Genomic DNA, 13,506 nt, shown 5'->3' with positions numbered 1-13,506 from the left:
TTCTGGCTTAAAATTTATTTTATTTTTCCTTGCTTAATCTAACAATATTTCCCAATGTCTTTCAATGATTGCACAATCTTATGCATTTCTTTGGGGTAAATTTCTATCAATAGAAATAATCTCAACTAACCACTACAATTCCAGTTTGCTGAAATATGATGTCAAATTTACCTTGGGATGAAAGAATGGGTAAGGGAGAGTAGTTAAATGACTGAAACTGATCAAGATATGTTATGTGCATGTTCCAACTGGCCAAAATTAACATCACTATTCTATACTGCAAGCATTAGTAAAAAAATAAAAATTAAAAGTAAATATTTTTATGTTTTAATGAAGAGAACAAAAGTATACCTCATTTCTGATGCTTCCACTAATGATTATCTTTTAATGAATTAAAAATGACATCTTATTATTAGTTTACATTATTTCAAATGTGACATTGCGATATTTATTACAGTTTATAGTTTCTCTTTCATCAATTCTCTCTTGTATCCTTAGCCTATTTTTTTTACTGATTTGCAAATGTGTCTTATATATAAAAGATGGTAATCCTGTGTCATGTTGTGTAAATTCCCTAATGCTTTGGCATTTAATTTTGTTTAATATTTTTGAAATAGATAATTTTAATACATTCAGGTCTTCCTACATTTCTTTTGATTTCTTCAATTTATCCTAGAAAGGAATTATTCATTCATATGTCAAATATGATTTCTTTTCATCTACTATAAATCCTGCAATCTTGACAAGTTTGTTTCCAATTCTTCAACTGTTTACTCCAATGACCTGTCTAATTGATGGCTTTGAAACTTTGTCAACACAAGCTGACCTTTCAAGTCAGTTCTGAAAATGGCCAGCTGCTTATTTTCTACAAGCAAAATGAACAGGAAGTCACAGTGCAGGTTAAGAACACACAGAGGGATCTTTCTGAGAACAAGTTAATAAGCGTGGTGCTGACAGAAGAGCCAAAGTTGCTCTGGAAAGGAACAGATGACATTTAATGCCATGTTACAGAATTAAATGCTTTTGCGGCAGCATCTCCCTATGACAGGTTTAATTCTTGGAGAGAAAAGGGGGGAAAATCACCAAGTTATACTTTTCCCTGTCTACATTATGCCTCCCTAAGGAGCTGCTTTAACACAGCTTAGGTTGTGTTAAGGGCTGAACCTCCTGGCAAAGAAATGTGTACATGCTTGTACATTTGTGGAGTGAGATGGGGAAGAAGATATTACTAACTACGTTAGAGTCTTTTCTAGCCTCCAACTAAATACAGAACCAGAACAAATATTCTATTATACCATAGCCTAAGGAAGTTAAATACTGAGCTAAGATGTCAGGAAAAACTGTAACATATCCTCCAAAAGGCTTTAAAATTACAATAAAGTTACCCTTTCCTTGAGAGGGTAGAAGCATTGTCTTGTTTAAGGGTAGCCTCTCATATTTACCAAGAATCTAAAATTCTTTAGTGACTCTAAAAACAAGCCTTGATTTTGAGGCAATCAATTTTTTAAACGGCACCTGGCCATAGTCCTCAGCACGGCAGATGACTGTGTGCTGATGACAATTACGGCAGTCTCCTTCAACTTTCTCTCTAAAGTTTACTCTAGTACAACATGAGAAGTATGAGCATTTAAAACATTTTGAAGACATAACAGAATATTAAATTACAACAAGCAATACCATCTCCTCATGAAAGTAAATATGTCTAAGAAATTTAAAATAGAATCTAGTTTTTCTTAATGGCAGAATTGTCTTCCTTTTCACTTCAGTCACATGAGCTCTGCATAAGCATAGAATTGTACACAAAGCATTCATTGATAATGGAAGACATAGAGTACAATGAAGTCATGTATAAATATCCAGCAAAACCAATTTTCCCAGTATGAATCAGTTTTTTAAGTGAAGCAATAATGTCTTCAAAAACATGAGTATGCTGGAAAAAAAAGGAACCAAATGCCAAAATGATATTCCCAGTCCTTTTGACTATGGAAATTTTAACACTTTTGTTAAGCAGGAGTTGTGGCTAACCTGGAAGTATGGGAATTAAGAAAAGGAATAAGAACAGAAGACTAAGATGAATTTAAAAAGCACTTCAGAAAGGGAGGAAGCTTTGCTAGGATGAGGATCAGGATGATATATCTGATAGTGGTTCTTTGCTGTGATACCTAGAAGTAGAGCGAGAGGCCAACAGAGACACTCAAAAAGACTGGGAATGTTTCTAGATTCCCTATGAGGTTTGGATAGTGCACTGAGCTGTGGGTGAACTACCAAAATAACTCCCACACCCTACTCACTGTACTGCATGCTGGAAGAATTTCCTTTTGGTACTTTGTAGTTTTACTGCTTCTAAGATATCAATGGCAAGGGAGTCTTATTTTTTTGACTCACTCTATCCTTAAAACTGGAACTGCATTGTTCCTTTGTGGAAGGACATCTGTTGATTTACAAATTATACTTACAATGCTACCAATGGAAGGAATATAATATGTTTGAGACAAAGGGAAGTAAACTGCAAGATATATATTAGTAAAATATTCCTGCTCCTTTGTTCTTAAAGAAAATTGAAAGTAATTGAGATTTTTAAAATCAAATACTTGTACATCTTTTTCTGTCCATCTGAAGCAAAACTTTAAAAGCAACGGCAGAGATTTTTAAAATTTTAACATAAAATGAACATGATAGGACTCCCTCTTTCAAATATGAAGAAGGGGGGGAGAAAAAAAATCTTGTTTCAACTCTTCTAATTGTTGAAGGAAACACTAATCTTTCACTTAGAATCACTAACATTAAGTGGAATAATGTATCCAATGCCCTGTCCATAGTAGGCTCAACCAAATTGGTTACTATTATTGTCATTTTATTAAAAAATAGGAAATTTTGACATTGTATGAGTTAATATTAATGCCTTCTCTACATTTCAATGAGAAAAGCTTACCTCTTGCAAATGAGATTCCTTTTTCTTTGCAGACAAATTCAAATGCTTGTCAAGAATAGAATAGTATTTTTCACTTTCCTTGTCAAATTTCTTCTTTCCATCCTAGGGGATAGCAATTACAATTAGAAAGATTCAAATCAGAGCATCGAGGAAGGCTTCATTTTCTCAATACTCTCCAAGAGCCCAATATAGTTATTTAATATAAAGTTGGTAAATTTCAAGTATGTGTAAAAGCTTAATTCAGTAAAGTGTTGTAGGTTGATTCAGATGGGTTAACATACAACCAGTTCAGAGAACCACTCGCATACACTATTTTCATGGAATCACATATTTCCCAGCCATGTTTTCAAATGACTAATTTTTGACAGAGAAAAACTGACTTTTAAATGCTAGCAGCCTCAAATAAATAAAAAAATTCAAAGTCAAATCAAAAGGTTTAACATCCGCATCATATATTGTGACTTTTGTTTATTTCTAAAACATCAAAGTTTTCTCTTTTAGGGGGTGGGAGGATGCCTATAAACAGGATGGCCTTTGTATGGAGTAAGAAAATAACTACTTTTTAGCTTAAGGTATACTTGCACAGAAGTGCAGATGTAAGGGAATAGGACATATGCCTGGGCATATAATCTTCAGAAGCTATAAATACTGTCCCACCAGGTCTTTTCTATTTATGCATCCATTTAAAATTACTAAGTAATTTGCATGCACAAATGTCACTGGTCAAAGAAATACTGGTCCCTCTTTTTATTTCAGTGTTTCTGAAATCGCAATCTCTGGATCACCTGAATCAGAGTCAAGTGTTTACGGCTTGTTAAAAAATGCACAGTCCTACTTCCCTTCACGCAAAGATTCTAGAACTATTTTTTAAGCTTCTAGGATTATTACTGATAATGCTTTTTCCATTACTTGCATAAATACCTAGAAAAGGTTACTTAAAAATAATAGATGGGTGGATGGATAGATGAAAGAAAGGAAGGAAGGGAAGGAGAGAGGAAGAAAGGAAGAAAAAAAGGAAGGAAAAATAGAGAGAAAGAGGAAAAGAGACAGGGAAAAGAGGATGAAATGAAAGGAGGTCAGATAAGGAAGGAGTAGAAGTAGAAGACCTCTAACTTAGGGAGTCTTTCCCACTACTGTAAGGCTGTCAGATCCAAGTTAATGCACCCAGGTAATGCTATTTTAATCCACTGGCATTCTGAACTTTCTTCTCAAATATACTTTCAGGATCACACAATGATCTATTTCCATATATGGAATTTTAGAAAGTGAGCTGATAAAATTGAGTTGAACAGGAGGGTTCTGCTTTACAAGTTCAAGTGAGTTTTAGACCATTTAAGAAGTACTGACAGGTTTGTACATTAAAATATTACATCTTAAAATAAATGGGGAAATATTACGTCTTAAAATAAATGAGGAAGGTACTTAAAAAGTACCTTCAAGGTACTGTTATTACCTATGGAGAAAGTATTGCCTTATTAAGAGAAACAAAACTGGAAAATAAAAATATCATTTCCATCCAAAAATGATTTTTTGAGGAATTTACAAAACAAAATATGGAAGAGCAGACTTAAAGCAGGCAGACCCACAGTTCAGAATGGTATGAGAATGATCTCCATGTTGTTAGAACAGACACTTAGGTGAACATTTCATCTTTTCCTCAGCTGCTCTTACTCTTTAATGTGACATTTCATGCCTATGACTAACGTGTCCAATCTACCTTTCCAAACACTACTTACTAGCTCCTTTTCAGCTCCCTATTCATGTTCCCTTCTGTTCTTCTTTTACTCCAGACTGTCCTGTCATAAATGCTCATTTCTTCCAATTTACACATATTTAAGTTATATCTACTTTTACCATCCAGCTCAAATAAGCCTCATTCATAAGTCCCATCTACCAGCACTCTCTCCTTTTTTTGGGGGGGGGGTACCAGGGATCGAACTCCAGTCCTTGTGCTTGCGCAGCAGGCGAAGAAACCACTGAGCTAAATCCCCGGCCCAGCACTCTCTCGTTTTAATGTTAACATGCCCATATAAATGAGTGTCTCTTTGTGTCACTGGTCTATGCTGTAACAGAGAGTTTATGTACATGCCCCATCCACCTTAAAACTGAACATCCAGTGAGTGACCAACAGATACTTAAGGAGTAGCAAAATTCTCTCTTATTTACACTTCTGGATACCATAGTCCCTCACAGAAATTCTATTTGTTCAATAAACTGTTACCCATGATGCAAGGGACAATTCTGCACAAATAGCCCAAACTTAGACCCAAAGACCTCAGTATAAGTGAGAAACCAGCTACATTTGAGTATAATACATAAAACTGACTCACTTCCATTTTACAATAGGGGCTTACAATTTTGCACTGGGCATAGAAGAGGAAGAGACTGGTTTCAAGAGACTAAAGCACAGCTGTGGTGATGACACTGTGTTTTTGTTTTCAGCTAGTGTTTGGTGACATTTTTGAAAATGGTAATTCAATGCCAACACATCAGCATTTCTGGCAATACAAGAATCATTCCTAGAACCACTTCCTGGATTCTTATTCAAATTTTGGCCCTTCACAGGCTAGAAAAAAAAATTTACTCAAAGGTTCCAGTGATGTAGACAACAAAAACACACTCAGTCCAAGCATAAAATAAAGAGCTGAGATTAAAAGACTAGACCACATAAAGGACAACTATAATCTAGGGAAGTATGTTCCAGAAAACAAAAAGGACTTTTCCCTGAAACTCACATCAGCCCTAAAAGCAATGATTTACTGCTCACATAAGCCAAGTCTTACGTGGATTTAGTAACACAACCTCACACAGCCCCCTCTTGTCTCTTGTGTACTTGTTATGGACAAGGAACCAAAATTTTCTCTAAAAGTAACGCTGGGGAAGGAAGGGAAAATAATCCATGGATGAATCTTTACTATATGCTGTGCATAATCACTGTCTTCTTATTACTATAGCAAGATTTTAATAAAAGCAAGACTACATGTTATCATGGTACGTTTTCCTGAGATTCACAGGAAGTATATTCAAATTACACAATCATTTAAAATAACATCCAAAAAAAATAATTTGAGAGAAAAAGAAAATAAACAAATGTAAGGGATAGCCTACAAGATAGATATATAAACATTCATAAGTATTGTATTAGCTAGTACTGCTTTTAGTATATTAGTTGCTGCCATTACATATATATACAGAGCTTCAAAGACAGAGACACAGAGGACAACTGCTGGGTAAAACAGATCAAAAGCACATAGTAAATTAGTTCCTAAGCTCAATTAGTCCCTAAGCCTGTACCAGCCAGAATAAGGTATGTTACACCTGAGTCTGTGATCAGTTGTTTTCCCCAAGTACAGCGCATTTGCCATGAGCACAGTGATGATGTGATCACTTAGCCATTGTGACTGTTCCCCATCTCCATTTTACACACTGAGTGAGGGGTGTGAGGAAACCATTGCAGAATAAACTCCAAGTGTCAATGTCACTAGTAGCATTGCTACTTAAAGCAGAAAATTTGTGTGAAATATTTTTAAAATTTTAGATGTTTATCACACACATCTATATATTAAAATGAACAATATTATTAAAGACAAGGCTACCCATGCTTTCTACTAACCACAAGAGGGTACTAAAGACGAAGAACAGACTCTACCACAACATTTAGATAATTCAAATAGAAATTCTCAAAATGTAAAATCATTTTTGTATAAAAGGCTATTACAAAGTTTTAAGTACTAGTACTAGCAACCTTTATTTTAATGTTATGTTTTTTTCTTTTGGTACCGGGGATCGAACTTGGGACCTTGTGTTTGCAAGGCAGGTGGCAGAACCACTGAGCTTAATCCCCAGCCTTAATGTTACGTTTTAAACAAATAAGTGAATAAATATTTTCTGTATTTCTTCATAGGATTGATTCATCATATATTTAATGTTTCAATGATATAAATGTCACTTGGGATACTGTGAAATTTCCCACGTAACTAATGGTGTCATCATGTTGGTATGAACATTAAATAAGCACTATTTATATATTTTAAAACTTCGATTTAATACACAACACTAGAAATAGTGATATGAAAAGTAATATATAACAATAGGTAAATTCCTATCTCAAAAACATGAGAATTCTTAATTGATCCTGTGCTGGGCACTAAAATACAGGAGCGAATAGGAAGTGATTCCAGTAACCATTTCTAAATGTACTTTTTTTTGTTTTGATGGTGGAATCCATTTGCTGCTTAAAATAGAAGCCCAGAGTGGCAGCAATACTTCTGATTCCCAGAAGGACCATCTCCTAAGATAGAGCAAACACACAATACAAGTTTACAAAGGCCCAAAGGATGATGCCACCCAAAGTCCAGCTGTGTAGTAGGCATAGCAATGTCTTTCATGGGGGCAATTCCACCCAACAATTAATTTCCAGTTTTTCCATCCCATCTGGCACCAATTCCCCTATCCATCATCTGCTGCAAAGCAGACATTCCAAAAGGGCTTTTTCCCCATGGTCATGCCATCAGAATTAACTACATCTCCCTCTTTCCTGATTACACCATCACAACCAGGTGATTAGATTCAGAGGTATCAAAGGACTGTATATATAGGGTAAGCCTACAAACCAGACAAAAGAACAAGCAAACAACATGTGTCAAAGATATGAAGAGACAACACACAGAACAGGAAACCTAAAGTGTAACACTCATATGAAGAGTTGCTCAAAACCATGAGTAATCAGGAAAAAGCAAACTAAATCAATGAGATATTCATATTATATCTAGTTGATGCTGACAAGAGTTAGAAAGTTGAGCGATGTCATGTGCTGTGTTCACATTAAAATAAAGAAACCTTGTGTTCTACTGGTGGGATTGTAGAAGGATGCAGCCCTTCTAGTAAGAAATGTTGCACTGCCATGCAGAAGATAGTGTGTCCTCATAACCAACTGCTGGGTGTACACGCTGAAAAGAATAGCAGAATGTTTTCTAAGGTTATGCTGAGATTTTGCTCACAAGTAAGTTCTTGTTAATTTACTCATGAATTTAAGCCTTTTAAAATGCCCATTTTATGACTGGTCCCAATGCTGTGGGCAGATCAAGAGCAGAAGAAGAGTAAAAAGAGAAACAAAACTTCTTTAAAGTAGATACAAAGTAGTTTGCTTATGGGACATTCAGAAGCCCTCATCGGGGAGTGTGACAGGCTTAACTGGCAATTTGATCTTGGGCGCCATCTAGGGGATTAGCAAAGCACACTTCTGAGTGCCTCGGGATGGGTCATGGAGGTGTGACCTTGGGCATTCTATCTGGACCCAGGCCCTTTCTTCTTTGGTGTTGCTCACCCCACTGCTTTCCCAGTGCCATGAATTAAGCAGCTCTGTTACACTACACCCTTCTGCCATGATGTTCCCAAGATGGACCAGTAGAACATCAGGCCCATGGACCAAGGCCTGAGTCCTTGAGACCATGAGCCAAATAAGGCTCTTCTCTTTTAAGTTTTGAATGTTGGGTAATTTATCCCAGTGACAGAAAAGCTAATACAGTGAATATACTTAATCTAAATTTTATGAGCACAAAAATATTATTGGAGAAGTAATCTGAACAAGATCACAAAAGTTACAAGGGGCAGAGTAACAAATGTCAAGACTGAATCCAAAGCCCATGCTCTTTACACAGTAAAATGTACCCCAAAGAAGCAGCAAATAAACTATAGGACTTCATTTCGTCTAAAAAGTGAGGTGAATATGGGGTAGGAGAAGAATGAGAGTGATGGGAGAAGAAGAGGAGAGGAAAGAGAGAAAAGCAAACAAAAGGAAAAGAGGAGACAGAAAGACTCCGAAGGAGAAGAAAAATATGAAGCAAAGGAGATATGACACTTGTACTGCTATTTTGGGTCTTGAGAGAGAATGCTGTTGATGTCGATGGCATACCACTGTCAACGTCCTCTTGAAATGTGTGCATCTGGAATCAGGACAGTGGAGAGTATTTGGAGTAGCTGATGGGATCTGACATGACAATATGGAGAAAACCAAGGTGCTATACTTGTTAAGATTTAGATGGAAAGTGTTCCCCCAAAGGCCCATGTGCTCAGATGCGGTGCTTTTGAAAAGTGAATGGCTGGGGCAGGGGGCACGTTACTTATTGATGAAGCAATCCACTGTTGAGTTCAGCAGCTGAGTGTGCTATTGGGAGGTCAGAAGAATCAGGTCACTGGGGGCGTGACCTGGAAGGGTGTATCTCCTTCCCCAGCTCCTCCCTTCTCTGCTTCCTGGATACCATGATGTGAGCTAGGTCCCTCTGGCTTGCTGTTTCTCCCTGGGAACTAGCCCACCATGAACTGTAACTGTGAGTTAAAATAAACCTCTCTTCTTTAAGCTGTGGGTGCTGGGTATCGTGTCTCAGCAACAAAAAATGACTATGATAACAACTCTGCATTCCAGAAAGGATATTTGGAAAATTACCCAGGGTGAATTTAATTAAAAGATTTCCTAATTAAAGTTACCGAAATTTTTCTCCATGCCTAACATTCAAATTATTTCCTTTTTTTTTTTTCAGATGACACGGGATGAATAAACATGGAGCAATAAAATGCTATGGCAAAAAGCTAGTTATTCTATTTAGGGTAAGTACTATTTATGATTTAAACTAAGGGAGTTTTTTTTTCCTAGTTCACAATTTAAAAGTAATAGCAAGTAGAAATTGTTCTATTAAATATAATTCTATTTTAGTTAATACTTCCTAGGAAATAATGCCTGAGGCAAAGCTTGCCTGCTAAACTCAGGTGTTTGTGTGTGCATATTTGCAATCCTTGGATAGCAAAACAAAAGGAAAAGGGGTGGAAGGCAAATACCAGGGTTCTTTATTAAACTGGCAACATGAGAAAACAGCCAGGTGCTGTTCTCCATTCATGTATTACAGAACCAGAACATCTCAGGATAGTTCACTGGGTAAGAAACAAGGAGTCAAGACTGCATTGCCAGTATCCTCCTACATTTGTTCAAAATTTGTCAGTGGTTTAAGAACTCTCCTGCACTTTGGATTGGGCCCTCCAGAAGTTATGGGATAGCGGAGAACTCACAGTGTGGTATTTCGTCAAGAGTCTATGGGATAGGAGGAGTCAATGAGTTGGTAAGGCTCTGTAACAGAGCTGATCCAATTTCCACCATATGAGCAGCAACAGAGGCTGGATCAGGCCACAAATATGTGGGAGGCAGAAGAGCAGAGTCCCAGGCCAGGGTTCGCCACTGAGCAGGACGTTGGGGACTGAGAAGGGCATATAGGAGGCTATCAATATACATATTCCTAAAATGTATTTAAAGGATAATCCGCTTATTTAATGTTTTATTATGACAAAGAAATGAAACATTTTCAAATATTTTGCAGGTTCATTCACAACTTTAAGTCAATTTTATGTATTTTCCTATTAAACATTAAACATTAAAATTTCAGAAATATCATGTGTATAGATAGAAAAGAAATAATGTGTTATCATGACGCCCATCCTAAAAAGTGGGAAAAAACAAAGTTCATGAAAATTGATTATTATATTCAGTCAGCAAGACAGTGGAATCCAGATTAAAATAAAAACTCAGCAAAAGTAGTGCGAGCTTAGTTTTAGCATTTAAAAGAAAATGACACATACAACCTTACTCTCCAAAAGGTTGAAGTGAACTTTGTTACTGACACTGAGTAAGCTACTTGAGCCATTTCTACAAATAGCTTCCTCCTAAGTATTAGCTCTTGGAATCCTTTTTTTTTTTTTTTTAAAAAAAAAAAAAGCTGATTCTATCACAAATCCCTTTTTGACACAGTTCCATTCTTTTTTAACAGTATCAGAACCTCAGACCTATAGCAAAATGCACAGCTGCCAAGAATAAAAAGTACAATTCTGGGGCCGGGGATTTAGCTCAGCGGTTCTGTCACCTGCCTTGCAAACACAAGAACTCGAGTTCGATCCCTGGTACCAAAAGAAAAAAAAAAAAAAAAGTACAATTCCCAGCCTCTTAGCAGTAAGATGTGATTCAGCTCTATCAGTGACTATGAGAAGCATAAGGAACAGCTTCCAAAAGACTCCCTAAATATCCAATGCTGCTCTTCCTTCAACCTCTCCTCCCACCTTGGGAAGAACGGAGTCTCAGTCCGAACTGTAGAATGCCGTCTTATGGCTTAACATTCTCCCCTTTCTTGACTTCTGACCTTAGGACAGACAGGCTTTTAAAAAAGAGTCAGATTAAAATAAATTGAAGACTTAAATGTAAGATCCAAAAGTACTAGAAGAAAACAGAGGGAACATTTTAGACCATCGGAATGGGCAAGCATTTTTTGGACAGGATCCCAAAACAGAAGCAAAGAGATAAATAGGATTATATAAAAGTAAAATGCTTCAGCACAGCAAACAAAACCACTGACAGGGTAAAGAGACAACATATGAGATGTGCAAAAAATATCTGCAAACTATAAATCTTACAAAGGGTTGACATCTAGAATATATAAAGAATCCCAGAAAGTCATTAGAAAATAAAACAAATAACCTAACTTAAAAATGTTCACAGGACTGAAGAGACCTTTGTCAAAAGAAGAGATACTAATGACCAACAGACATATGAGACAAAAAGCTTATTTCATTAACAATCAGAATCACAATGAGACATCACCTCACTCCAGAAAGACAAAAGACAACAAGTACTGGTGAATACGTGCAGAAAAGGAAACCCTTCACTGTTGGTAAGAATGTTAACTGGAACAGCCAATAATGGAAAGCAGTATGGAAATTTCTTAGAAAATAAAAGTAGAACTATCGTATGATATAGCAATCCCACTATATATATATATATATATATATATATATATATATATTTCACTATGTGGAAGAGACATGTGGACTCCCACATTTATTGAAGCACTCTTCACAACAGCTAAAAAATGGAAGCAACCTAATTGTCCATTGATTGATGGATAAAGAAAATGAGATACATATATTCATTAGAATATATCTAGTCACGAAAAAGGATGAAATCCCATATACTTTGTGACAATGTAGCCAGAACTATAGATCATTATGCCAGTGAACTAAGTCAGGCACAGAAAGACAAGTAATGAATGAACTCACTCACATGTGGAATCTACAAAAGTTGATCTCACAGAAATGGAGAATGGAATGGTGGTTACCGGAGGTGACAAGAGGGATGAATGAAAAGAGGATGATAAATGTGTACAGGAGTACATTTAGATAGGAAGAATAACTTCTAATGTTCTATAGTGCAGTCATAAAACTATGGTTGACAATAATTGAATATTTCAACTATTGTGTCTCAATAAAAAAATTGACAAAATGTCTGAGATGACAGATATGCTAATTACCTTGATCTTATTGTTACACATTATATATATATATAGTCACACTGTACCCCATTAATATGTACAATTAGTATGTGTTAATTGAAAATCAAAACTTAATAAATACAAGACATAGTAACATGCCAAAAAAAAAACCTGAAAAAAAGTTGTACCCTTTTATGTTTTAAGGAAATGTTGTTATTGCAGGTATTTCTATCCAGGGCCTAACTTCTACAACCAGATTTTAAGGAAGCTGAGAATAAAGATATGAGAATGAAATTACACACAGAAAGAGACAAGGACACTGATTCTGATTTACACAGCCTGAAACGTTAATAGTGCTGAGGCTGAGAAATCTTGTGAGCTAACAGTGTTTTCCACATAAAAAAGGCTCAGTGTGTAACTACTGTTTAATGAATTAATGAGTGAATTATGGTCAGCCAAGTCTAACACTACGAAACAGTCATAGCTATCTTTTGGGTTTCATCAGTACAGTAGTTATATTACCCTAGATGTTTTACCACTCTGGAGTCTTGTTGTACAAGAGAGGAAGATTACTTATGCTTAAACATTCTGCAGTGGAATACTGTACAAATAAGAAACTGATTACTTAAAACATCCACAAGGTTGTGTCTCTTCCTGAGCTTTTCCTAGGGATATCTACTATGGGAAACATTTCTGAAGGACAGCCACTGTCCATGTGGCCCTGCAAGCTGGAAAAACAAACCCTGACACAGTGAGATAATCTTCAATATCAAGTAAGAAAGTGGCAGTTCTAAGAACTGTACTTTTAACTGTTACTACCTTCTTTGTCCTGTTTGGTTTGGAGTTGCGGAGACCCATGACAAAATCCCATTCTCAGGATTTCACATTAACTGATGAGGACAATGAAAAACTTCAGAGGAGGAGAGAAAAAGCAAAGCCACAGGTTGTAACTATTGAAAATTGTCAGCTTGTTAGTTAAAATCAAGGCTGAATGGTGCTATTACTTAATTCCTTCAAGGCATATGGCTTAATCCACAAAATAAAGAACAATACTTCTTTTCATTTTACTATATAGTTTCAGCATTCAGTGATCTCCAATGTTACATGATTCACTGTTGCTTTGTAAACAGAGGTCCTTCTATCACATATAAGGACACTTGTGAAATGTATATGTAATGGCCCTTTACTCCTCCTATAAAAGAGTACCAATATCATCACTCCTACAATTCATGAAAGTTTAGGCTATATTTACAATCATGTCAACTAAGT

General features: G+C 36.1%; 1 protein-coding gene across 2 annotated transcripts in view; it reads right to left on the bottom strand.

The window, feature by feature from the left end:
- Arhgap42 (Rho GTPase activating protein 42) overlaps positions 1-13,506 on the bottom strand; it is a 282,439-nt gene that overhangs the window by 70,101 nt on the left and 198,832 nt on the right. For both annotated transcript variants that reach the window (XM_004870807.3, XM_087212316.1), the window contains one exon: positions 2,933-3,034. In XM_004870807.3, the coding sequence (XP_004870864.1) occupies positions 2,933-3,034 (102 nt within the window). The remainder of the gene's footprint in view (positions 1-2,932; positions 3,035-13,506) is intronic.

Source organism: Heterocephalus glaber, unplaced genomic scaffold (assembly GCF_053883595.1).
Source record: "Heterocephalus glaber isolate CG9 unplaced genomic scaffold, H.glaber_assembly_v1.0 deba00001429, whole genome shotgun sequence".
Classification (NCBI taxonomy): Eukaryota; Metazoa; Chordata; class Mammalia; order Rodentia; family Bathyergidae; genus Heterocephalus; species Heterocephalus glaber.
This window is presented reverse-complemented; position numbering and strand designations above follow the sequence as displayed.